Source organism: Pongo pygmaeus, chromosome 11, assembly GCF_028885625.2.
Source record: "Pongo pygmaeus isolate AG05252 chromosome 11, NHGRI_mPonPyg2-v2.0_pri, whole genome shotgun sequence".
In the NCBI taxonomy this organism is placed as follows: domain Eukaryota; kingdom Metazoa; phylum Chordata; class Mammalia; order Primates; family Hominidae; genus Pongo; species Pongo pygmaeus.
In genome coordinates this window covers 110,112,382-110,140,305 of record NC_072384.2, presented here as the reverse complement: position 1 = coordinate 110,140,305, position 27,924 = coordinate 110,112,382, and the positions used below count along the sequence as shown (strand labels likewise).

Below are 27,924 nucleotides of genomic sequence, written 5' to 3'. Positions count from 1 at the left end.
CTCCCATTCACAATTGCTACAAAGATAATAAAATACTTAGAAATACAGCTAACAAGGGATGTGAAGGACCTTTTCAAGGAGAACTACAAACCACTGCTCAGGGAAATAAGAGAGGACACAAACAAATGGAAAAGCATTCCATCTTCCTGAATAAGAAGAATCAATATTGTGAAAATGGCCATGCTGCCCAAAGTAATTTATAGATTAAATGCTATTCCCACCAAACTACCATTGACGTTCTTCACAGAATTAGAAATAAAACATTTTATTTTTTTAAAAATAAAATAATGAATTTAAAATAAATTAAATTTAAAATTTATTTTAAATTGTATATTGTATCAAAGAAGTGTCAAAGGAGACCCGTAGGCTGGGCGCGGTGGCTCACGCCTGTAATCCCAGCACTTTGGGAGGCTGAGGTGGCTGGATCACAAGGTCAGGAGATCAAGACCATCCTGGCTAACACAGTGAAACCCTGTCTCTACTAAAAAACAAACAAACAAACAAAAAATTAGCCAGGCGTAGTGGTGGGTGCCTGTAGTCCCAGCTACTTGGGAGGCTGAGGCAGGAGAATGGCGTGAACCTGGGAGGCGGAGCTTTCAGTGAGCCAAGATCACATGACTGCACTCCAGCCTGGGCAACAGAGCAAGACTCCGTCTGAAAAAAAATAATAATAATAAAAATAAAAAAAAGGAGACCCATATAGCCAAGACAATCTTATGCAAAAACAACAAAGCTGGAGGCATCACACTATCTGACTTCAAACTATACTACAAGGCTACAGTAACCAAAACAGCATGGTATTGGTACCAAAACAGACATATAGAGCAATGAAACAGAACAGAGACCTCAGAAATAACATCACACATCTACAACCATCTGATCTTTGACAAACCTGACAAAAACGAGCAATGGGGAAAGGATCTCCTATTTAGTAAATGGTGCTGGCAAAACTGGCTAGCCATATGCAGAAAACTGAAACTGGACTCCTTTCTTATACCTTATTCAAAAATTAACTCAAGATGGATTAAAGACTTAAATGTAACCCAAAACCATAAAAACCCTAGAAGAAAACCTAGGCAGTAGCATTCAGGACACATGCATAGGCAAAGACTTCATGACTAAAATGCAAAAAGCAATTGCAACAGAAGCCAAAATTGACAAATGGGATTTAATTAAACTAAAGGGTTTCTGCATAGCAAAAGAAACTATCATCAGAGTGAACAGGCAGCCTACAGAATGGGAGAAAAATTTTCCAATCTACCCATCTGACAAAAGTCTAATATCCAGAATTTACAAGGAAGTTAAACATATTTACCAGAAAAAAACAGACAAGTCCATCAAAAAGTGGGCAAAGGATATGAACAGACATTTCTCAAAAGAAGATATTTACACAGCTGACAAACATATGAAAAAAAGCTCAACATCACTGATCATCAGAGAAATGCAAATCAAAACCACAATGAGATACCATCTCGTGCCAGTCAGAATGGCGATTTTCAAAAAATCAGGAAACAATAGATGCTGGTGAGGCTGTGGAGAAATAGGAATGCTTTTACACTGTTGGTGGGAATGTAAATTAGTTCAACCATTGTGGAAGATAGCATGGCGATTCCTCAAAGTTCTAGAACCAGAAATACCATTTGACCAAGCAATCCTATTACTGGGTATATACCCAGAGGAAGATAAAGACACATGCACACATATGTTTATTGCAGCACTATTTACAATAGCAAAGACACAGAACCAACCCAAACGCCCATCAATGATAGACTGGATAAAGAAGATGTGGTACAGATATACCTGGAATACTATGCAACCATAAAAAGGAAAGAGATCATGTGCTTTGCAGGGACATGCATGAAGCTGGAAGCCATCATCCTCAGCAAACTAACACAGGAACAGAAAACCAAACACCACATGTTCTCACTCATAACTGGGAGTTGAACATTGAGAACACATGGACACAGAGGAGGAACAACACACACCAGGGCCTGTGGTGGGGTTGGGGGTGAGGTGAGGGAACTTAGGGGACAGGTCAATAGATGCAGCAAACCATCATGGCACTCATATACCTATGTAACAAACGTGCATGTTCTGCACGTGTCTCATTTTTTTGTTTGTTTTTTTAGAAGAAATAAAGGAAAAAAAATATTGTTTAGCAATGGAAAGGAAAGAATTACTCATACATGCCATAATGTGAATAAATCTCAAAAACATTATGCTAACTGAAAGAAGCCAGATTCAAAAGGCCACAGACTGTATGAATCCATTTATATGAAATGTCTAAAAATGCAACCTAATAGAAATAAAAAGTATATTAGTGGTTATCTGGGGCTGGGTGTGGGAATGGGAGTGACACAAGGGATGGGCACAAGGGACATTTTTGGGTGATGAAAATGTTCTTAAATTGGATTGTAGTGGTAGTTGCACAATTCTGTAAATTTACTAAAAATCATTAAACTGTGTGTTAGTTCGTTTTCACGCTGTTGATAAAGAAATACCTGAAACTGGGAATATAAATAGGTTTAATTGGACTTACAGTTCCACATGGCTAGGGAGGCCTCAGAATCATGGCAGGATGTGAAAGGCACTTTTTACATGGTGGCAGCAAGAGAAAAATGAAGAAGCAGCAAAAGAAGAAACCCCTGATAAACCCATCAGATCTCGTGAGACTTATTCACTGAGACTTATCATGAGTATAGTACAGGAAAGACTGGCCCCCATGATTTGATAATCTCCCCATGGGTCCCTCCCACAATACATGAGAATTCTGGGAGATACCATTCAAGCTGAGATTTAGTGGGGACACAGCCAAACCATATCATTCCACCCCTGGTGCCTCCAAGTCTCATATCCTCACATTTCAAAACCAACCATGCCTTCCCAATAGCCTCCCAGAGTCTTAACTCATTTCAGCATTAACCCAAAAGTCCACAGTCCAAAGTCTCATCTGAGACAAGGCAAGTCCCTTCGCTTATGAGCCTGTAAAATCAAAAGCAAGTTAGTTACTTCCTAGAAATGGGAGAAATTGGCCAAAACAAAGGGGCTACAGGGGGCATGCAAGTCCAAAGTCCAGTGGGACAGTCAAACTTTAAAGCTCCAAAATGATCTCCTTTAACTCCAGGCCTCACATCCAGGTTACACTGATGCAAGAGGTGGGTTCCCATGGTCTCGGGCAGCTCCGCCCCTGTGGCTTTGGAGGGCACAGCCTCTCTCTCGGCTCCTTTCACAGGCTGGTGTTGAGTGTCTGTGGCTTTTCCAGGTGCTTGATCCAAGCCGTCAGTGGAACTACCATTCTGCGGTCTGGAGGACGGTGGCCCTCTTCTCACAGCTCCACCTGGCAGCACTCCATTAGGGACTCTGTGTGGGGCCTCTAACCCCAGATTTCCCTTCCGCACTGCCCTAGCAGAGGTTCTCCATGAGGTCCCTGCACCTGCAGCAAACTTTTGCCTGGGCATCCAGGAGTTTCCATATATCTTCTGAAATATAGGCAGAGGTTCCCAAACCTCAATTCTTGACTTCTGTGCACCTGCAGGCTCAACACCACATGGAAGCTGCTGAGACTTGGGGCTTCCACCCTCTGAAGTCACATCCTGAGCTGTACATTGGCCCCTTTCAGCCACGGCTGGAGCAGTTGGGACCCATGGCACTAAGTCCCTTGGCTGCACACAGCACGAGGACCCTGGGCCCAGCCCACAAAACTGCTTTTTCCTCCTGGGTCTCTGGGCCTGTGATGGGAGGGGCTGCTATGAAGGTCTCTGACATGGCTTGGAGACATTTTCCCCATGGTCTTGGGGATTAACATTAGGCTCCTTGCTCCTTACTTATGCAAATTTCTGCAGTTGGCTTGAATTTCTCCCCAGAAAATGGGTTTTTCTTTTCTGTTGCATACTCAGGCTGCAAATTTTCTGAACTTTTATGCTCTGTTTCCCTTTTAAAACTGAATGCCTTTAATAGTACCCAAGTCACCTCCTGAATGCTTTGCTGCTTAGAAATTTCTTCCGCCAGGTAACCTAAATCATCTCTCTCAAGTTCAAAGTTCCACAAATCTCTAGGACAGGGGCAAAATGCCACCAGTCTCTTTGCTAAAACATAACAAGAGTCACCTTTGCTCCAGTTCCCTACAAGTTCCTCATCTCCATCTGAGACCACCTCAGTCTGATTTTGTTGTCTATGTCGCTATCAGCATTTTGGGCAAAGCCATTCAACAAGTCTGTAGGTAAAGTTCCAAACTTTCCCACATTTCCCTGTCTTCTTCTGAGCTCTTCAAACTGTTCCAATCTCTGCCTGTTACCCAGTTCCAAAGTTGCTTCCACACTTTTGGGTATCTTTTCAGCAATGCCCCGCTCTACTGGTACCAATTTACTATATTAGTTCATTTTCATGCTGCTGATAAATACCCCAAACTGGGAACATAAATAAGTTTAATTGGAGTTACAGTTCCACAAAGCTGGGAAGGCCTCAGAATCATGGTGGGAGGTGAAAGGCACTTCTTACATGGTAGTGGCAAGAGAAAAATGAAGAGGCAAAAGTGGAAACCCCTGATAAAACCATCAGCTCTCATGAGATTTACTCACTATCTTGAGACTAGCATGGGAAAGATTGGCCCCCATGATTCAACTACCTCCCCCTGGGTCCCTCCCACAACACGTGGGAATTCTGGGAGATACAATTCAAGTTGAGATTTAGTGGGGCACAGCCAAACCATATCAAACTGTGAACTTAAAATAGGTTAATTTTATAGTATGTAAGTTACACCTCAATAAAACTAGTCTTAAAAATGTTCCCTTTTATTTTATTTTTTTATTTTTTTAAAATTATTATTATACTTTAGGTTTTAGGGTACATTTTAAAAATACTATTACTACTAGGCTATAATTTTATTTGAAAGTAGGGATATACAAATGGTCTCAGGAGCTCTTGCCCCATAGGTGGAGTGTCAAACCTCATGACTCCAGGTGTCCACAATTTCAACAGGGAATAAGAAGAAATAGACTATTTCTTGTTTCTGGGGAAGGTATTTGTAAGCAAATTCACTATGTACACCAAATAACAAGGGTAGGGTTAGAATATTTCCAAAGAATAGACTTTTAAATTCCTATGTAATTTAGAAGCACTAATTTTAATACAAGGATCTAGCAGTATAAAATATCCTTATATATTAAAACAGATCCTTTAACATCTCTGCAACATAATCTTCTGATAGCATCATTTGAGTTCTGCACTTAAACATTTTAAGTAACACCTAATTCAGACATCTCATTAAATCAGAACCATCTTTCCACTTCCGCCCTAGTTTGTTTAAAGGAGAGCCATTCATAGCATATTTCTACAATTATTAATTATACTTTGACCAAGAATATGTATACACATATTATGCAAATACATATTTTAAGGAACAGAGGCTATCAAAGTAGTTAAAAATGCATATTTGATTTTTGGTGACCAGTGACACATTTTGTCCCTAACATTGCAATCAGGTACCTGGAATGTGATGGGCCTCTTTCCTGGGAAGTTTGGGAGGACAGACTTCCATCAAAGGAGTTTCCTCGGTGACAGCCTGAAATGGTGGCCTTGGGTGAGATGGAATCAGACTGGAATGTTTCGCAAACCACTTGGAGTCCCTTTTGGAGGTAGAAATAGCAGATTAGGTTTTGTTTTTTGTTTTTTGTTTTCCCCTGTAGCTATATAATCTAGAATTAGCTACCATATTACAACATGGTTCTATATATGGGTTTTTTTTCACTATAGTTAATTATGATATTATGGGCCAAGGGATTTTGACTTCATCTCAGGGAGAATAGAAACAGACTTCTAGGGCTCACCTGTGTCATTTCAAGCATCAGGCAAAGTAATTTCATGTATTTTATTTCATTTTATTCTTAATTATTTTCTTTTTCATCTCCATACCCAGTATCTACAGGAGAGTTACACATCAAGAATTTATCATACCAAAGTGAACTGAATAGAAGCATGAGGCTAAAATAGAAGCACCAGGTTAGTAGGAGCTAATCAAATTGAAGTCAGAACATGCGAACAGAAGTGCAAGGTTAACTTTTTCTTCATTCATCAGTGGAGAGATGCAATACACTTTTCTAATCGGACACAATGACCTTTATTCTGATTTATAAGTACACATTCAGCAGTTCTGTTACCAGGTAGCTTATTTTAATTACATTTAGCTGATAAATGTAATTCTGCCCAGGTAATGTGAGATATTTTTCCATAGGCATTATAGGTGAAATTCTTTACTAAAGTATAAAGACCCTCAACAATCTATCTGGAAGGTTAGCCCTTACAATTTTAATTTTTACCCACAAAATAAGGCATTATTCAATCATGATGGACGAGAGATAAATACAGCTAGAAATTTCATGAATTAAGTCTTCTGAAGTTGACCATAAAATTCTTTAGCATAAGCATACTATCTGTGCCTCATGTTAGGTGACTTGAGAGATTTAAAAAATTAGATGAATCTGACCCTTAAACTCATGAGATTACAGTTATGTCTCAAGACAGGTAAGTATAGGTCAGAGAAGCACGTCCAATAGAAAGATAATGCAAGCCACAAACAGCCACATATCTGATTTTAAACTTTGTAGAGGCCACATTAAAAACAGTGAAAAGGAACAGGTGAAATTGTTTTTAACAATATATTCTTTTTAACCCCTAATTATCATTTCAACATAGAATCAATATAAAAAGTATTAAGATGGGGCCGGGCGCGGTGGCTCATGCCTGTAATCCTAGCACTTTGGGAGGCAGAGGCGGGCAGATCACGAGGTCAGGAGATCGAGACCATCCTGGCTAACATGGTGAAACCCCATCTCTACTAAAAATACAAAAAATTAGCCGGGCATGGTGGTGGGCACTTGTAGTCCCAGCTACTCAGGAGGCCGAGGCAGGAGAATGGCGTGAACCCGGGAGGCGGAGCTTGCAGTGAGCCGAGATCGCGCCACTGCACTCCAGCCTGGGCGACAGAGCGAGACTCCGTCTCAAAAACAAAACAAAACAAAAAAAGTATTAAGATGTTTACTTTTTTTTTCTTTCTTTCTCTTAAGACAGGGTCTCGCTTACCAAGTCTGGAGTGCAGTGGTGTGATCTTGACTGATTGCAACCTCCATGTCCCAGGTTTGGGTGATCCTCTCCACTTAGCCTCCCAAATAGCTGGGACTAAAGGCATGTGCCACTATGTCCCGCTCATTTTTCTATTTTTAGTAGAAGCAGAGTTTTGCCATATTGCCCAGGCTGGTCTCAAACTCCTGGGCTCAAGTGATCTGCCTGCCTAAGCCTCCTAAAGTGCTGGAATTACAGGTATGAGCCACTGCACCATGTCTACATTCTATTTTATACTACATTTTCAAAATCTGATGTACATTTTACACTGTCAATTCAGACTAGCTGTATTTCAAGTGTTCAAAAGCCACATGAGCCTACAGGCTATCATATTGGACAGTGCAGGCTTAGACTAATTAGACAAGAGTTTAGGAGGAATTGGGGATTGAGATTTTTTTTTTTTTTGAGATGGAGTCTCGCTCTGTCACCCAGGCTGGAGTGCAGTGGCACGATCTCAGCTCATTGCAAGCTCCACCTTCCGGGTTCACACCATTCTCCTGCCTCAGCCTCCCGAGTAGCTGGGACACAGGCACCCACCACCACACCCGGCTAATTTTTTTGTATTTTTAGTAGAGACAGGGTTTCACCATGTTAGCCAGGATGGTCTCGACCTCCTGACCTCGTGATCTGCCCGCCTCGGCCTGAATTGAGATCTTAATTGGTCCTTAAAAGGATAAAATTTAGATGAAGGAAAGAGAAGATTCCAGTTAGAGGAAACAATCTGAGCAAGGATTTGGAGGCTAAAATGAGCAGGCACTATAAGTTAGAGATACTAGATAACTGACTGAAGGGATAATCAGAGACAGGGTCACTTAACAAAGGTGGTGCCAAGTGGTGGGAGGCACAAAAAAAACAGGGAGAGGAATTTGGTCTTGCAGCGACAGTCAATAGGATCCACTATAGGTTCCTAAGGAGAAAGGGACATGACAAAAGATGGCATTTGCATAAAATGCCTTATGTGGAATGGTGAGTTAATAAATAAATGATATATTAGGAAAATTAGTCAGGAATTATTAGTGGTATTTATGCAAAGAAGAAAAGTCTAGATGTATAAAACTCAATTAGGTAGGTTCAGCTGCAATTTAGTTATGAGGGCCTGGATTTAGAGGATAGTAGTGGGCATAAAGAATAAAGAAAACATCTGAGCAACATAACAAAAAGAAGACAATATGACTTAGAAGGAAATCAAATCGAGAGGATTAAGCATAACATAATATGAGATGTATGTATTTCATTGTATCTAAGATGTCATCATTTAGAAGACATACCATTATTTTATGTAACATTAAGAAAAAAATACCCTGTTAATTAAACTAGGACATGTTACTTCTATCATTGAGGATTTTTTATTTTATACTAGTTGAAAGAGCCATTTTACATTTATTTAGGCACAGCTTTTTAATTATATTTCCATCCTGTGTATATGTAAGAGGAAAGTATAACTGAAATAAATTGGTGTAGGTATTCCTAAAACTCCTTCACATTTAAAATTTTCAACCCAGAATCGTTAATACTTGAGTTTTTCCAAAGAATAACCTCCTCTGTATCAAGAGTGTTATCTCTTAAAATACTGCTCCACTATTCCCTCTGACATATGCTTATAATCCACTGACCCTGATAATGCAAATTTAGATGCTGGAAATGACCAAATTCATGCTGCACAAGAATGACAACCATACCAAGACAGCTACCAATAGGGAGATCATAAGAGGCCAAAGATTGGCAAGCATACTCAAAGATGTTAAATGTGAAAAAAATATACATCATACAGCATATAAATCACAGCGCCTGTACTTAGTAATTGCTCATTAAATGGTAGATGTAATAGGACTCCAAAATTTCCAGGTTGGAGGGTAAAAAGGGTGATAATCTTCCTGAGTAATAACAGTTGGAAAGAGGATCCAATTTTGATGGAAGGCAGCAAGTTTCACTTTGCACATGTTGAATTGAAAGTGAAAGCAGGTCATTTAATGCCGTAAGTTAATGGTAGTATCGATTTCTATGTAGCTTTCAATTACTCCGGACTTCATTTCTTTCTTTTCTTGATCAAATGGGACAAATTTGCACTGAATTACATTCTGCATCTTATATCCTATTTTGCATCTTCTGTTTTATGTGGGTTAGTCTTGACCCCTCATTAAACTTTAGATTCCTTAAGGGGTAGGACTATCTTATAACTCCTTCCAACTCCCTCTTTCTGACCTCCGGCAGCCTTATTCTACCTACATTAGAGTTACTTAACAAGCATTAGGGGATTCAATAATTGAGAACAAGGTGATATGTTATTTAATCTGGGATGTAATGATAACTAACACTTATTGAGTGTTACATGTTAGCCATTGAGATAAAGCACAACTCATTACACACTAACCACCAAGATAAAATACTAGTCATATATGGTCTTATTTCCGCACCTCCACGCTTTGGGGAGATACAGAAAATTAATTTTCATACACGACTGATAAAAAACCTGAAGCTGTTAAAAGTTGCACATTGAGAAAGGAGGAGTGCCTTTGAGCCTGGTAGTGATTCTAGAACTCATGTCTTTCCCTTCACACTACACTATGTCCAAGGACTTTCTGCCTCCCTTCTTCTTATGATTATAATAAACTAACCTCTAAGTGTCTTGCTTCTTGATTTGGTGATTCACAGGTCCGGCTTTGACTGTTGATAGGAGAACTTCTCTTAGCTGAAAAGACGGAAGAAGTTCCATCATTTTATAAGGTTATAAGTTCTTTTTCTTTCGTAAGTTCATTTTATTTTCAAATAGAAAAGCTATTTTAATAGAACATTATTACTTTAAAAGAAGACATTAACGCATATTGTAAGAGAAATTCAAATAACCAATTCAAAAATCTTAGCATTTTTTTGGTTATTAATGTAGACATTCATCTCTTCAGTCTGACTCAGTAAGTTAAAGTGCTAAAAAGTTGGCAATACTAAAAATAACAATAATAGTTAACACCTACTCAGCACCTAATATATGCAAAGTTCTCTAAGCATTTTACATATACAGTCATGCATCACTTAAGGACAAAGATACGTTCTGAGAAATGTGTTGTTAGGCAATTTCATCATTGTGCAAACATCATAGAGTTTACTTACACAAACCTAGATGGTATAGCCACCTACACATCTAGGCTATATGACATAGCCTAGCGCTTCTAGGGCTATATGACATAGCCTAGCACTTCTAGGCTACAAACCTGTACAGTATGTTACTATATTGAATCCTGTAGGCATTTATAACACAATGGTATTTGTGTATCTAAACATAGAAAATATCGGTAAAAATATGGTATAAAAGACAACAAATTGTACACCCATATAGAGCACTTACCATGAATGGAGCTTGCAGGAATGGGTGTTGCTCTGGGTGAGTCAGTGAGTGAGTAGCGAGTGAATATGAAGGCCTTTCTAAATTTATTTTTAAAAAGTTTTTATTCTTTAATAATAAATTAACTTTAGCTTACTATAACTTTACTTTATAAACTTTTTAGTTTTTTTAACTTTTTGACTCTTTTGTAATAACGCTTAGCTTAAAACAAATACATAATACAGCTGCACAAAAATATTTGATTTCTTTATAACTTTTTAATATAGTCATATATTTATAAATTTATATATTTATTTTACTTTTATTTGTATATTTTTATATTTTATACTTTTAATATATTTTATAGTATATATTATTATATATACTAGTATGTAGTATGTATAATATGTACTAAAAAGTATAAAAGTATATTTTATGCTTTTTATATACTTATAAACTTATATACTTATTTTATACTTTTTTTTAACTTTTTTTTTTTTTGAGATGGAGTTTTGCTCTTGTTGCCCAGGCTGGAGTGCAATGGTGCGATCTCGGCTCACTGCAACCTCCACCTCCCAGGTTCAAGCGATTCTCTTGCCTCAGCCTTCCCAAGTAGCTGAGATTATAGGCATGCGCTACCAAGCCCAGCTAATTTTGTATTTTTAATAGAGATGGGGTTTCTCCATGTGGGTCAGGCTGGTCTCGAACTCCTGACCTCAGGTGATCCGCCCACCTCGGCCTCCCAAAGTGCTGGGATTACAGGCGTGAGCCACCACACCAGGCCAACTTTTTTGTTTTAAAACAAGTGCAGCTACTGCTTACTCATTATGTGCCAGGCATTCCTATTTTTGGTTAAAAACAAGACACAAACACACACATTAGCCTAGGCCTACCCAGCATCAAGATCATCTGTATCACTGTCTTCCACCTTCATGTCTTGTCCCAAAGGAAGGTCTTCAGGGGCAATAACACACATGGAATTGTCATCTTTTATGATAACAATGCCTTCTTCTGGAACATTTCCTAAAAGACCTGCCTAAGATTGTTTTACAGTTAACTTTTTAAAAATAATAAAAATAGATAGTAGGAGTAGAAGAAATATACTCTAAAATAACAATGAAAATATGGTATAGTAAATACATAAACCAGTTATATACTTGTTGGTTATTATTATAAAGTATTATGTGCTGTATATAATTGTATGGGCTATACTTTTATAAAACAGGCAGTGCAGTAGGTTTGTTTAAACCAGCATCACCACAAACACATGAGTAATGCCTTGCACTATGTTATCATGGCTACGAGACCACTAGGTGACAGGAGTTTTTCAGCTCCATTATGATCTTATGGGACTACTGTTGTATACACAGTCATTGACCAAAATGCTGTTATGTGGCGCAAAACTATAACTCATTTAACCCTTAAAATAACTCAATAATACTACCATATTATTATGCCAATTTTACAGGGGAAGAAACTAAGACACAGTGAGTTAAACTTGCCCAAGGTCACTTGACCCTTGCATGAAGGTTATAGCCCAGACTGACTTTAGAGTCTGTGCTTTAACTATTACATAAAGCTATCCTGGAGGTAAAATTCAAATCAGTTACATCTTTATCTGAGGACCAGGAAGAGTGGGAAACTAAGATGGCAATGTCTCATTCAAATTGTGAGTAAACTGGTGCCGAGAAGGAAGGTGATTTATCAAGATCACCATGTGCCATTGCTTTTTCTTCTGGCCATGCTGTCTAAGCTGAGTCTAATTTCCCCTCAGATGCTGGGCACTGCTTCAAGTCCGTCAGGCAGAGGGAAAATAAACCCACTGTGAATATCATCCAGAAACAAAAGAAGGGTGAGGTAAACAGCCCAAGTACTTCCATGCAGGGACATGGTTTCTTAGTAGTTTTTATATATGTGTTAAATTATAGCTTATATGTTAATAAAAAAGATCGTCCATTGTCTGCACAAAACCCTTATGAATTAAGGAAATTATATATATGTGTGTGGTGTATTTTGAAAATATATAGGTATATATTTATATATCTATGCTTCTGTAGATTTTCCACATAATTTATTTCTTTTTAAATTTTATTATTAATACTAAAAATAGAGTTGGGAATAGAAGACTAGAATTTATTAAGCACTTACTATAAAGCAGGCACTTAATGCACTCTCATTTACTTCTTACTAAAAAGCCCTATAAGGTGGCATTATCACCTCAATTTTACATAAATGGAAATGCTTAGGAAAGTTAGGTTATATACATAGTAAGAGATAGATTTGGAGATTTGGAGATAGATAGTGTGAGCCTGCTATGCACTTTTCAATCTATGATGTTGTGTTCTTTCTACAGTTGAACAATGGGACTATTTCTAGACAATTCCTGAAGAGAAATGCTTTGATAACAATACAACACTAAGATGATTTTGTTAAGGAGCCCCTGCTCCATTTACTATGATGATGATGATAACATAATAATAATAATAATAATAATAATAATAATAATAATAATGATCGCAGCTGCCACTTACTATGTGCCAGACACTCTTCTAAGCAGTTTTACATATATTAGCTCCATTCCTCATAACAATCTTGTAAGTAGTATTAATATGATATTTAAATTCCCAGTTTACAGATGAGGAAGCTGAGGCACAGGAAGTCTAAATGAATTGCCCAAAGTCCATGCTCTTGATTCAGAGTAGTTTCTCCTCATGTGAATAAGCCCTATATCAGGACACTTAAATAACTACATGTAGATATTTGCTTCTTTTTGACTTCTTAGGGGCAAATTATCCCATCACTCTGCTATGTGTGAGGGAATCTGCTAATACCGTCCCACTGAGTGTCCAAGTTACAAACCTGTAATGATGTTCCTGATGGGCTTCACCAGTGCGGTAAAGCCAGAGACTTCGGGCTGTCTGTGTTCCCACATGGGCTGCCATATAACAAGCCCACTGGCCAGACGGAAGGTGAGGTCAGATTCCTAGAGGGGAAGAGAAGATATATGTCCAATAACTGACATGTAACAACTGCTTAAAGGGACCAATCAATGCAAGGATTAACATCACTCACGAGGTTATTTTCAGAGTGAATTTATCTGCCAAACCTCCTCTCATCAGTCAGATGAATGTTTCTAGAGTAAACCAATGATCCAAAGTTATCACTGCAATTACTATGAAAATCCCAGTTGTCTGCTTTATCCAAAATTAATGACCAATCAAAACATAGCTTTGGGCAAAACATAGAATACACAAACTATTGTTTTGTGTTTGCAGTGATTGAAACTTGTTTATTTCAGGAGTCTTGGCAGATCTCTTCACTTTGGTTATTATTATCATTCCTCCTAATTATTTATTCGTCCTTATTTCTCCCTCATAAGGCAAAATACTCAGATACTGGCTATTTTGACATTCTATTGTCCAGTCCATCTTTTTTCTTACATTTTATGGAATCAGGCACATATAATTTCACCCTTCATAGTGTATTATTTTGTAATGTTGTCTTCTTAACAACCTTTAATTTATTGAGGGCAAGGATAAATCAAGCATCCTCCTTCCCTCTCAGCCCCAAGCATCATCACAATGTTTAACATAGCATTAGGAACAGGGTACACAACAGATACTCAATAAATACTTGCTGAATAGGGCTGACTTTACAACCCATGCTCACTCAATTTATCTACAATTTAAAGTATCTTTCAAGAGCATATCCTCTGCTATCATATTATATAAGTACAAATACGTGACATTCTGAGATTATATCTTAAACACTTCAGTCTCTCAAAACAATGTAAAGATAGAAGCAGAGAATGTGATCACAGATTAACGAATACATCTGAGACCCAGGAACTCACTTAGAGTAGTGATTTGCCACCCCAGCTTGCATATTATAATCACCAGGGGAGCTTTTAAATCTAAGAGGCCCAGGTATCACTTACCTCTCCTATCCAGACCCATTAAATTAGAATCCTGTGAGATTTTCTAAAGATCCCCCTGATGACTCTCACACATAGCTGAGGTTGAAAACCATTGGGATGCAAGGAAAAGAACTCAGAAGCAACTGGAAAAATAGAAAAAGAAATGCAACTCTGTACCTAGTGAAAAGAAACCTAAAAGCTAGACTGGGATTCTGACACCACTTGGCAACAGAGCCACACAGTTCCCACAATGGGAAAGTCTTTAGAATTCCCTGTGGAAGTATTAGAAAAGCACATAAAGCATTTGGCTAAATTCATTCTGCATTTATTCTGTAAACATTTATAGAGCACCTACCATATACCCGGTACTATTCTAGGTTTTAAATACAACAGTGAAAAAGGCATACAAAAATCTCTGTTCATAGTGCAGAGAGGAAGTGAAGGGCTGTGTCAGACAAAGTGTTGTCCTTTTAGACCAGAGGATCAGGTGAAGCCTTATTGAGAAAGTGAATTTTGAGTAAAGTTCTGAACAAAATGAAGGAGCTGTCATGTAGCTATCTCCAGGAAAAGTATTCCATGAAAGAGGATCAGCAAACACAAAGGCCCTAAGTGTGCCTAGTGTGTTCAGAAACAGCCAAGAGACTGTGTGCCCAGAGTCAAGAGAATGTGAGAAAAGTAGAAAAAAAATAATATTGGAGAAGTTATTGAGTGTCAGATAACATACTGCCTGATAGGTCTTGATAAGGACTTTAGCAATTATTAAGATGGGAAGCCACTGGAAGGTTTCAAGTAGCACAGTGACATGACTGGATGTATATTTTAATAGGTTCACTCAGGCTGTTGAGAAAAGATTGAGAAAGGGAAACAGTGAAAGAATAGACTATTTTGGAAGCTATTGTTATATAGGTGAAAGATGATTAGACGAGGGTACTAATAGAGGGCAAAATGAGAAGTGGTAGATTCTCAATGCATTTTGAAGATACAGCTTACAGAAATTGCTAATAGTCTGGAAGTGGAGTGTGAGAGAAAAAGTTGTCAAGGATTTTTGGCTTCACGGTTAAGAAAGATAGGTAAGATGAAGGAGGAGCAGGTTTGGGGATTTCAGAAGCCTAGTTTTAGACATGTTAAGTTTGAGTTATCTGTTGAACATTAAGCTAGAGATACCGAGTAAGCACTTAGACAGACAGCTGTGGAGTTAAGAGAAGAGTAACCCAAATTTCCTTGGAATGGACACGAAGAAGTCTGCATGGTATTGTATGTAGAAGCAGGAAATTAACATTAAGCAAATCTTATCAGATTTGTCTCTACAAATACAGGAAGCCAAACCTCAATTGACCTGGTTTTAATGATTTATTAGTTTCTGAGTTCAGTCCTTTTCCATGTTTCTCATGAGAAATCTTAACACAAGTAAAACTCCAGTGGAAACTGCAGCAGGGAGTGATCTCTCTTGTACTGAAATCCTGGGCTTTAACATCTGATCTATTAGCATGACACAGCACTCACTGACGGTCAGGGTCATCATTTTGTTTTACTTGATACATCTCCAAGTACATGTATCAAGTGTATTGTGTATTTCTTGAATACAAGTTGAGATCTCCTTCTTCTGTGCATTTCCTGGAGCATCAATACAATACCAAACTAATATGTTCATTAATTGAACATGTTTTACCTTCTCCAAATAAATCCAATCACTCTTCAGACCTGAATGCCTGTAGTAGCACCTGTGGCCTTCTCTTCTGTTGGTATCTTCCTTTGTAAGTCTTCCTAACTTGGATAAATGTATAAACTCTGGGCCTCTAATGTCTCTTCTAGAGTTTCTTTTAATGGAACACACAATGCTATATACACATACACAAGCAGAAACGCAATAACTGGAGAAGACACTCTTTATCATTCCAACAGTTGTGAAGCAGGTAGTCTAGAAGGGTCTTGAGAAAAGCCAGAAGTGTAAGCACACGTAGAGGCAATATCCCCGCTTTTCTTGCTTTCACAGAGAATCTGTTTCCATATGTCATAAAGCAATTCTGAATGTATTTACTAGTAGCTTAGAGAGATTTAAAGAAACAACTATTATTTTAAGTTCCATTTTAAAGTTGTTTACTTTACACATATGGATTTGTTAAAATCCCCTGAAGGGCTTGCTTTTTGTTTTATTTCTTGCTGTTTCTCCAGCACATTGAACAGTAGCTAGCATATAGCAGGCACTTGATAAGTATTTGTTGAAAAAATAAGTGAATATGACAAAATCGTGACAATGTTGATGCCATATTTAAAGAAGATGCCTCAGTTTAACAAACATTCATCATTTTTCACTGATAAAATTAAATTTGGTCTAAAATTAATAATATATTAAACAGGATTTTCAGACTATGAATTTTATATAAACTATTTGAGCTAATTATAAATTAAAAAATATAAAATATGCATTGAATAATACACTGTGTTACAAAAGGATGAGTCATTTATATTAGATTTATTTACTAATTAGTGAACTAATTTATTCACTTAATATTAATTAAATACCTATTAAACACAGATACTATGTTAGCTACCATGGGTACAATGATAATTCCTACAAACAGATCATTTAGAATCTAGTGGGGGAGACAGCCACATAAAGGGATGATAATAAACAAAGTATAACAATAAAGCTGTACCTAGAATATTATGGAAATAGAGAAAGAGGGAAAGATGGATCTCAAATGAAGTCCTGAAGGATAAGTAGGAGTTTTCTAGAAAGAGAAGTGAGGTATGAGGGCATTCCAGTCAGCAAGAACAACATGAGAAAAGATCTGAAAAAAATTATGTTATGTTCTTGGGGAGACTTCAAACATCTGGAGTTCACAGACAGGAGAAGTAGTCAGACAGGTCATAGAGGGCCCTGTTTACCAGACTAAGAAGTTGGAGTTTTACTCTCTGTATGATGAGAAATCAACAAATGATTTTAAGTATGTTGGTGATATTGTCTACATTTTTGATAGGTCACCTTGATGTTGAGGTTAGATTTTATGAGACAAGCCAGGAGACTGAATCTAGTTAGAAAGTGACCCAAGTAGAGGGTCCATGTAAGATATGATACAAGCTTGGGTTAAGGTAGTAAGTAGGGAAGAAAAATATGTAATACATTTGAGAAATATTTAGGAGAAAAAATGAGTAGGACTCTGTGATTAGTGGAATGTGCAAGTAAGGATGAGGGATAGTGAAAGGTAGTTTGAGTTTTTGTGAATACATCCATTATCTAAAATATAGAATCTAGGGACGGGGCTCATTACAGGTGAAGTTTGAATTTCCCATGGATTATTTATTTGGAAAAGTCATTTGACAATTTGGTCTAGAGGCAAAGATAGGAGCCTGGATTTGAAATGTATAATTAGGTGACCTCAGCCTGCAGGACACACATGGTAAATGAAGCCGGAGGAAGTCTTCCTAGCAGAAAGGAGAGTGAGAAGAACAAAGTGTCAAGAATGCATCTCTGGGGAACCCCAATGTTAAAGTGGCAGACAACAAAGATGAGCTCTCAATAGAGATAGAACAGAAAGAGTCAGAGATGCAAGAAGAACCAGAAGGGTGTGGTGTCATCATCAGGAGAACTGAACCTTTCAAGAAGAGGGCATGATGGTAGTTTTAAATGCAGCTGAGGTTTAATGAAATGAGGGCTGCAAATAGAGATTAGATTCAACAACTCAGAAGTTGTTCATGACCTGAGTGGAAAAAAAAAAACAACTCTGGTACAGAAACCTAAAAAACAGTGTAGTTTTGTAGAAAATCAGATAGGATTGGGTTTGAATTCCATCTTGGTTACTCACAATCTTTACTATTATCTCTCTGGACCTCAATTTCCCCTTTGGTAAAATGGAGACAAAGATACACACATCCCTGTGGGTAGCTGTAAAAATTAGAAATGATAGTGAAAATTTTCTGTCACATAATAGAGGCAAATAGAAGCAAGAATAAGAGATTGAAGAGTAAGTAAATGGGAGGTGAGGATATGGAGGCATGGGTTCATGTTTTGATTAAATTTTGGCCTCCCATGCCTCCTAAAAGCACCATGTCTTATACAAGCCCCATCCTGCAACACTAAGTGCTGAGTGGGAACCTGAGGGGGAAAATCAAGGAAAGGACTGACAAGCAGGGCAGCGCAGCACATTGGGTTTAGAGACCACAGTGCTGCAGAAACATTAGTCTGGATGGTTGTGTGGTTTCCCCAGCAGCATGCAAATTTCTCAGTAGGGATAGAAAATGTGAATTTTGGTCTTGATCTGGAGTTGGAGTTATGAAAGGCAACTGCAAAGAAGCATAGGGATTAAAGGACGTTAATGGTGCTGGTGAGGGGAGGTTTACATGGGTAGGGAAAGACCGTAGGCTCCAACAGAGCCTGATAACGGCAGGCAAATGAAAGATGTAAGGCAGTGGCTCTAGATCAGGACCTATTCCCTTCCACACACCCACCTGTGAACACTTAGCAACATCTGGAGTCATCTGTGGTTGGCACAACTCAGGGGCAAGAGGGTGTTACTGGCATCTAATGGATGGAGGCCAGAGATTCTACTAAGTATCCTACAATGCATGGGACAGTGTCCCATAACAAAGAATTATCTGGCCCCTAATGCCAACAGTGCCAAGGCTGAGAAATCCTGATCTAGAGATTGTACATTCCCCAACAACTTGAAAAAACCAGACATCTCTCAAACAGAAAAGGCCTTGTGGCCAAAATTATTGACTGAATGCTTTTTATTCTCTACAGCATCAAGAACAATGCTTTCCTCATAGCAATGACAAAATGATTAAACTATAATGATAATATAATAAAAATGATAAATATATTAATACCACTAACAATAATTGTTTATTTATATCAATCACTGTGTAGTATTTTGTATAAATTGTCTCACTACTTTATAAATGCTCCATTCCCAAGCCATAAGTTAAACATGAGGGTCTTAAGTCAGCTTTTCGCATTATTTGAGTAGTCTCTCCTGAAAGGAGATCTTGCTCCTTTTCTACTAATAATACATAATACCAGCAGCAATAAAATACCAACACTAAAGACAACTAACATTTGTTAATGAATTTCTTTGTATCAAGTTGAATACTATATCTTGTTTAATCTTCACAATGCCCTATGAATTTATTCTTAGGTCCAATTTATACTTGAGAAAATGGAGGTTTATAAATTATTTGCTCAATGTCTTATAGTAGAGCACAGCAGGCACTGGATTCAAATACAGGCTTATCTGTTTCCAAAACTTAGACTCACAGCCATGTCTTAAAAATAAAATTACAGCTACCCTGGGCACTCCTATATTCCCACATTTTTCCAGGTGATATTTTCCAACATATAAACATCTTTTTTGGGCTACTTTTTAAGAAGACTTGTTTCCTGTCCTCTCCATTTTAAAGGCTTCATTTCTAAATATGCTGTTTTTAGCACTTGGATCAGCTTCTGATAATGACAAGTCTACTCAGTGTGTCAGTCATGGAATATTTATTGAGAGTCTCATATATGACAGACACTATTTGAGACACTAGAGATACAGCTGTCACCAGGACAGGCAGACTCCCTTCACTCAAGGACCTCTGTTCAGTGAGGGTGAAGGGCAACAAACATGCAGACAACTGCATAAATAATTCCAGGTACTTGTAAGTGCTAACAAGGAAAAAAATGTAGGATAGCATGCTAGCTCCTCGAGAGTAGCCAGGGAAGTACTTTCTGAAGTGTTGCCATTTGAGTTCTGAGTAAACCAATGACAAATGCATGGCTATGTGAAAATCTGAGTGTAGAAGGTGGGGTCAGTGTTTCAAGTTGAAAAAAACAGTGCAAAGATCTGAACACAAAAATGCACTTGTCAAGTTTGAGGGTGAGCCTCCCACAAGCCTGAAGGTGGTTAGTGAATGAGAGAAAGGCCAGTGAGATAGATGGAGATGAGGCCCCGGAGGTGCACAGGGGTAGGTCCTGCAGAGCTCACAGGCCAGGTGGACAGTCCCTATTAAAGTAGCGCTTCCTACTAAGTATCACCTGTATAAAATACTTTAAAATGGAAAGCTAGAGATTTTAAAATGGCAAGTTAATTTGACTTGACACCTAAAGAGTTTAGTATGTTTGATGGGCAATGTGGCCAGTGTATGTGTTGCATTTTGGGAACTTACAGGTAGTTTCAAATCTATTTCTCCTAGCAATGGACAGAGTTAATGGAAAGTGAATTTTTTAGGAAACTAAAAATGACTGAAAATACTCACTAGTCTGTTCCCTTCATGGTGACTGTTAATGTTCACAACCACCTTCATAAATACATTGCTAACTTGAACCAGTGCTAACTTGATCCATTCACTGTGTTATAATATTCTATTAAAGAGCAGATGAACACATCAATTCTTATCTTAGCACTTAAGTGAAATTTGTTAATTTATTCATTCAAAGAAGTAACAAATAGTTCTTGATTTCTTTTCATGCGTTGGAACTGCAGTGTGTGTCTTACTTATATTCACCCCGTGTTAGAGCAACCGAGGGGTTAAGTAATATCAACAAAATCACACAGCTAAAAAGTGGTGGCAGAGTGATTTCAAATTATATTGTCTCCTCCAAGTGGATATGATTGTATTTTGAGATAACTGGTTTCCAAGTAATCCTATGTTTTATATTTTAAGCATTTAAAAATATTTTAAAAAGCAATTCTTAGGCTATACCCTACTGTCTAAAAGTCCATAGAACATAAAAAGTTAAAACTTATTTTTTTTTTCATTTTAAGACAGAGTCTCACTTTGTCGCCCAGGCTGGAGTGCAGTGGCACGATCCAGATTGACTGCAGCCTGTGCCTCCCAGGTTCAAGAGATTCTCCTGCCTCAGCCTTCTGAGTAGTTGGGACTACAGGTGTGCACTACGCCTGGCTAATTTTTGTATTTTCATTAGAGATGGAGTTTTGCCATGTTGGCCAGGCTGGCCTGGAACTCCTGACCTCAAGTGATTCACCTGCCTCTGCCTCCCAAAGTTCTGGGATTACAGGCGTGAGCCACCGTGCCTGGCTAAAACTTAGACCCTGTATTATAAGAGAAGTAGTTACAAGATGCTATAAAAATGCGAAGGAGGTAGGAATGAAGTCTAGATGGTGAGGTCTAAGGAATAGCTTCATGTTAAATATGATATTAAAGTTGCAGTTTGAGGACTATGACAGGAATAGAGTGGGGAAAGGAGAATAGAGCAATCAGCAAGGGCATATTCAGGGAATGGCTGTCATGGCTTCAAATGCTGGATCATGAGGTGGCCAGTAGGGACCAATAGTCTATAAATCAAGAAAGCAATGTAAACCTTACGTCATGCTTGACCTTTATTCTATGTTTAATATGTTGGGCATTATCATGAGGCAGAGGGAGAACTACTGGAGATTTTTAAACAGGTAAAGGCTATGTGGAAATTTGTGTTTTTGAAGCAATGTTGAGTAGTTTAACACAGAAATAAAGTTCTCCATGCCTTGACTTGCTGTAAGGTCATACAAAGACGTGCCCAACCAAATATGGAAATATCATTTGAAGTCTACCCTCACCACATTTCCACCCACTCCAGCTCTAACACTGGGTTTCTGCTTACCTTGATCCTGTGTACCAGGGGAGCAAACAGAAACACGAAGAGCTCCACAGTAGCCATGGAGTTCTGGAAGATCTTTCTTCGGTTGTTCTCTTCTTCGTCATTAGAGCTGCTTTGGCAAGGCTGCCCTGGAGAACCCTGGTTTTCAATCTGGTGGATGAAAGCACTGCTGCTTCCACCCCAGCTGGAGCCTCGGTCTGTACCCCCAAACCGCTCATTGTTGCAGTCCTGGGGGGCCTCCAGAAGCATCCAGTGTAGAGTGTGAAGGAGCTTTGTCTCAGCAACACCCAATTTATCCTGGTGGCCTGCATGGGACAATTACACAGGCAGGTTAAGGCAAACTCTGTGACCAGAGCAATAGATGTCAACATTGGGTCTGGGAAGAATATCCCTGCTTTCTCTATACTTCTTACAACCACTGCTAGCAGGGCTCATTCTTGCTTTTTGGACTCCCCTACTGGCCGCAGTCTCTGCAGAATGATATGCTGCCATGGGGGCAGAAACTGCTGAATCACTTTTCTTCAGTTAGGTACCCAAATATATTTCCAAATAGGCAGCATAGTGGTTAAAAATATAGGCTCTGAAGATAAAAGCGATCCTATTTTAGACAATGTGACCTAGAAAGGTCCCTCTACAGAAGTAATATTTGAGCAGAGGCTCAAACAAGGGGAGGAAATGGGATGGAGAAGAGTATGCACACTAACTTGGGGTACATGGGTAGGACACATTGCCAGATGAGAAAAGCAATCTGTAAAATATTCTAAAAAATAGTTCTTATGCACATGTGCACACATACTCACACACAGTACTACAAAGTTGGAAAATGTCTGAGGCAAATATGCCCAGTTCATGAGAGTGGTTGCTTTAGGAACTGAGAGAACAAAAAGGATGACCTTGGCTAGGACTCATCTTGGGCAGGTGAAGGTCTTAGCTTAACTCTAATATTTTAATTTTTTGTTGTTGTTGTTTGTTTGTTTTTGAGACAGAGTCTCACTTTGTCACCCAGGCTGGAATGCAGTGGTACGATCCCAGCTAACTGCAACCTCCGCCTCCCAGGTTCAAGTGATTCTCCTGCCTCAGCCTCTCGAGTAGCTGGGATTACAGGTGTGCACCACCACACTCAGGTAATTTTGTATTTTTAGTAGAGACGGGGTTTCACCATGTTGGCCAGGCTGGTCTCGAACTCCCGAACTCAGGTGCTCAGCCTGCCTCCGCCTCCCAAAGTGGTGGGATTACAGGCATGAGCCACCACACCCAGCCTATTTTAATGTTTAAGAGGAGAATATATTCATATATTACTTGTAAAATTAAAAAATTAAAAACAAGACAGCCAGTTTCTTTATTGGTAAAATGAAAATAATGAGTATAAGTGTGAGGAGGATTTTGTGATAATTAAACGAGATAATGTATGCACAGTGCTTGAGAAAACAGAAACTACTCAATACAGGTTATTATGATGAGTGTTGAACACAAAGGGCAAATGACATGCAATAAAGAAGTAATGCGGGGCACCAACCTAGCTTGTTTCGGTTTGAAAGCAGGGTTGCAGTGCAGTGGAGGACATGAGGCAAAGCAGCTTGCACCAGTTCCCATCTGGAAATGCTCTGGATGGCTTCAGAGAGAGCTGGAGAGAGGCCATGCAGCTTGTTTTCTACCAACACTCGCTCAAAGGACTGTAAATACAAAAACAAAAACAATAAGAAAAGCCAAAATCCAAAACCACGTAAACTAAGAAATTGAAGATTCTCATCGGTGAAAAAATGAACAGCAAGGTACTGTACCCCTTAAAAGATGCAAATTACTGGACCAAATTCTTTAGGGAGACCTCATTGCATTTTCTTGTATATGTAGATGTGCAATGGGTCAGTAATAATTTTCTATTATCTACCCATTTGCAGGCTTTTGAGCCAAAGTAAATGGCTTGAATTAACAAACGATTTTTATTTCTGTTAAAGTAAGCTTCCTGTAACAAATAGGAACAAAACATTTAACCTCATGAGATTTTTGGATGTATATTTTATAAAATATTGCTGAGTCATCCAAAAGGCTGTCACAACTGCAGACCAAAATGAGTTTTTTGTGAAAGTGTCTTGAGAAATAGAATTTATGTCAGTTTCTTCAACTGGTGTTAAGTAAGATACAACTTTTTCAAGGATTCTGATTTTGGAATCCCTGATTTATCTCATGGCTTAGCAATGACCCGGCACAGAAGACTCTCTACCTAATGCCTGGAATAATAAAAGATACTTAATATATCTGTGGAATAAAGAAAGAAAAGAAGGGAGAGCAGGAAGGAGGGAGGGAGGAGGAAAATAAGCCATCTTTACTTTGCTGGTTATTAAATTTTCTATCCTTGCCAGGGATACTCAGAGAGTATCAGAGCGTATAGCACTCCAGAACAAGTAACAACTCTGACCTTATTAAAAAAAAAATACTTAATTTTTTTTTTCTTTTGAGGGAGGAGAGAATATCACTGTACGGTGTTGGAGAAAATGTAGTTACAAAATATTAGAATAAATTTAATAAACATTTGGCATGTAAGAACATGTTTGGCACTTGATGCCCCAGTCAAGAAAATTGTATAAATGTTCTATATAATAATCACAATACAAGTCCCAAGTGTTCAAACTGTATTATTGGAACTATTAGGATATCTGTGAGAAAGACAGGTATCCTAATATGGCTTACTACAGAGATTTCCAAAGAAAACTTTTTACTTTTTGATTCAAAAAAAGAAAAATAAAAAATTCACCTTTATAATGAAGGGCACATTATAATGAGGTTTTGGTAAAGAGCATAATGAGAGATGTAGTATTTTGCTTTAAGAAACTAGATAAAGGCCTTTAGATATGTTGGTGATATAAATACAAATATTATAAAATCATCAGTCCTCAGATATCTAAGTATTCATTAAGTAAAGGATGTGTATATTAGACACTAAAAGATTATAAAGAATTTATACACTCTAATGAATATATTGTAGAGGATGAGTTATGCATTTCATAATCTCAGAGTGTTCTAGGTAATGTCATTTTCTCATTAAGTGTCACTAATATAACTTTTAATAATTTTTTTAAAACTTGGGAAATTGTTTTCTATATTGAGAGCTGTATATCTCTATCCCTATCTATCCATTAACATAACTTAACTATTTGATATTGTGTGACTATATTAAAAATGCCAGAAATATCTTTGCCAAGAACAGAGAAAGTCAGGATTATTTTAAGCTAGTATAATTGTCAGCATAGTTAAGAAAGTCTGAGATTTCAAGTGTCAAATTACTCTAACAAGCTAAGTTCAACAACAAATTCCATTAAAAGGTCCTTATAAGAAAGCTATATTTTAAAAAATGTGTTTGTGACAACATTGAAAGATAGGAGATGCAACAAAACAAATTCCTACGTGAGTGGGCATGTACGTGTTTAACTTTCCAGTTGGCTTCCATCAGAATTTTTTGCCCTAACACATCTCAGAGCTCCTTACCACAAGGTCATCCACGTAGCTATTTGTAAATATTCATGGCAATATCCAAATTGGTAGATTTCCATTTTTAGGTTATAATGTATGCAATGTAAAGACTTTTAGGTAAGCTCCAAATATTAATGAAGGCTGTGAGAAGTCCATTTCAATTTTGCTTCATGATTTCATGTCGTATTTTCTCAATTTGTGAAACGAGAATTTGTAGGGATATAAGATTCCCTTAGAATCTCAGGACAAATGCATTTTATTTTGTATAAATATTAACAGTATTATTTTCACAATTATTTTATATTATTCATTTTTAGAATTGGAGAACATATGCAAGACATAAAAGTGCAGAAATGCATATATTTTGTTCAAGTAGTTCTTTCACAGGCACTCCATCATATGAACTTCCACTATAAGTCTCAGTTTTGTTGATTAAGGATTCGACTTCACACTTGCAGGGGGCAAAAACACCCTCCACCACCTGGTTCCCTGTTAGCTCTCTGCCTTCTCTTCTACCACTCGATCCCGCCCCACCCTTTCACTTATTCCCCAGTAGGTGCTAATTTCCTTTAACATGTTTCCTCTGCTCTTCCCTCAGCTGTCCTTCCCTCCCTTCCCCTTGTGTCTTTGGCCAAGGTTCACATTAATAGATAGATAAGCCTTATCTTATCCATTCTTATAAAACTCCCCTCCCTAGTGCTTCCTAGTATTTCTTTTTGCTTAATTTTTCTCCATAGTGCTTACCACCATCTGGCTTACTATGTATTTACTTATTTGTTTGCGGCTTGTCCCCTTTCTACTAGGATGTAAACACTCTATTTGTTTTTATCATTGCTCTATTCCAGCACAGAGAATTGTGCCTGGCACAGAGTGGGTGATCAATAATATTTGCCAAGTGAATTAATATATATAGTCCGTTTGATTTAAAATCTGTCTTTGGGTTCAAACCACCACACAGAATAGGGAAATAATTATTAAATGGTGAAAATCACATACCACACAAGAAGCTTCATATTGCTTCCCCAGTTTGGGCCTCAAAAATGCACTGAAAAATTAATAGAGATATTTGTTAATAAACATAAGTAAAATTATTATTAAAGCATCCTTGTGACATATTTTTCAATGAATAAGACAGGATGCTATGAAATTCAAATTTCATGCTTCCTTATAGCTTTTTAATGAGCAGGTGTTGAACAGCTGATGACATTTTCTTTTACGCGTGTAATTGCATATATGAAAGAGAAGTGGATCTCGATGGTTTTCGGTATCCACTCTTATTCTGAAGACTTTTAAGATTTTAAATCGTCAGTGGTCAGAAGTGGTGCATTACTTACGTGTACAGTCATAATAAAAACTGAAAATTGAACACGGCTTATGGGTCATGATTTCCAGAATCTAATATCTTATCTGATAAATCTCTAAAATAACAATAATAAAGAAAACCTTTTCTGTTTATTGGAATAGGTGTCAGGCCTTTCCGGGGTTGAGGGGGAAGGTCCCTTATCACAAATCCTCAGGAGCTTTAACTGGGGAGATTAATCTGAGCAAAATGGTTAACAAGTGGGCATAGCAGATATTCGCCAAACAGGAGCTGGAAAAACAACAGGTCACTGGGCTAGAATTACGGCAGGAGATGGAGGGGGAATTGGACGCAGGAGCACAACCAGTCATAATTATCTAGCTCCCCGCCCCCTCTTCCCAGGCTCTCTGCCCTCCCACCCCCTAAAATAATGTATACATTTATGCGACAACTGCCAATCTGCTTGTCGTCAAACTTCACTGAAATATATAGATATATATACATATTTTAATGCGTGTTTTTAAGCTGGTGCAGAGGGCTTGTTTTCCAGCCCCAGAGAGGGAGCTCCAGGCTGTGGCGCGGCCTCAGCGGCGGCGGCGGCGGCGGCGACCCGGGCGGCCCCAGGAGCGCCCCCAGCCCAGGGCGGCCCGCGGTGCGCCCTCTGCGCCCCTCACCTGGTTTGCCGCCACAGGAAGGTCTGGATGGGCAGGGGGATGCCGCGGCCGCCGTCTTGCTCCTGGCCCTCGGAGCTCTTCCTTTTCACCATGATGGTGGCTCCCGGGAGTCCTACTGCAGGACCCAGCTCTGTCTCCTCGCTAGCCGCCGCTGCCGCCTCCTCCCGCTGCTCCCCCCAACTCTCATCCCCTCCTTCCCCGAGGCAAAGCCGGCTCTCTCCGCCCTGATCTCCCGTGCCTCTCCCCTCCCCCCACCCCTCCCCGCGCGTGGAACATGGCTGCGGGAGGAGGGGAGGGCTGGAGGAGCCGCGGAGCGAGGAGGGGGGCGCTCGGAGCAGCCGTCCGCCTAGCCGCCCCTGCGCCCGCTCCCTGCTTTCAGCACCTCCCACTGTGGACAGCGGCCCGCGTCGGGCGGCACGGCCGGAGAAGCGAATCCGGGGCAGCTTGAGCCGCAGGGGTACGGCCCAAGAAGTCCACGCTCCGCATCGCAGGCGCTGTTCCCCTGCGCGGCCTCTTCAGCCCCCGGAATTCGGCTTTCCCCGCTCCGAGCTGCAC

The 27,924-nt window shown here is 38.9% G+C and overlaps 1 protein-coding gene across 4 annotated transcripts in view; it reads right to left on the bottom strand.

The window, feature by feature from the left end:
- Window positions 1-27,705, bottom strand: part of UNC80 (unc-80 homolog, NALCN channel complex subunit) — a 230,340-nt gene extending 202,635 nt beyond the window's left edge. For 3 of the 4 annotated variants that reach the window (XM_054477213.1, XM_054477211.1, XM_054477214.1), the window contains exons 1-7: window positions 27,370-27,705; window positions 26,392-26,440; window positions 23,444-23,600; window positions 21,931-22,232; window positions 13,292-13,415; window positions 9,732-9,805; window positions 5,485-5,624 (exon numbers count right to left, since the gene is read on the bottom strand). In XM_054477213.1, the coding sequence (XP_054333188.1) occupies window positions 5,485-5,624; window positions 9,732-9,805; window positions 13,292-13,415; window positions 21,931-22,232; window positions 23,444-23,600; window positions 26,392-26,440; window positions 27,370-27,461 (938 nt within the window). In that variant the 5' untranslated portion in view covers window positions 27,462-27,705. The remainder of the gene's footprint in view (window positions 1-5,484; window positions 5,625-9,731; window positions 9,806-13,291; window positions 13,416-21,930; window positions 22,233-23,443; window positions 23,601-26,391; window positions 26,441-27,369) is intronic. The other variant, XM_054477212.1, reaches the window with a different exon arrangement.
- Between the last annotated feature and the right edge of the window lie 219 nt (window positions 27,706-27,924).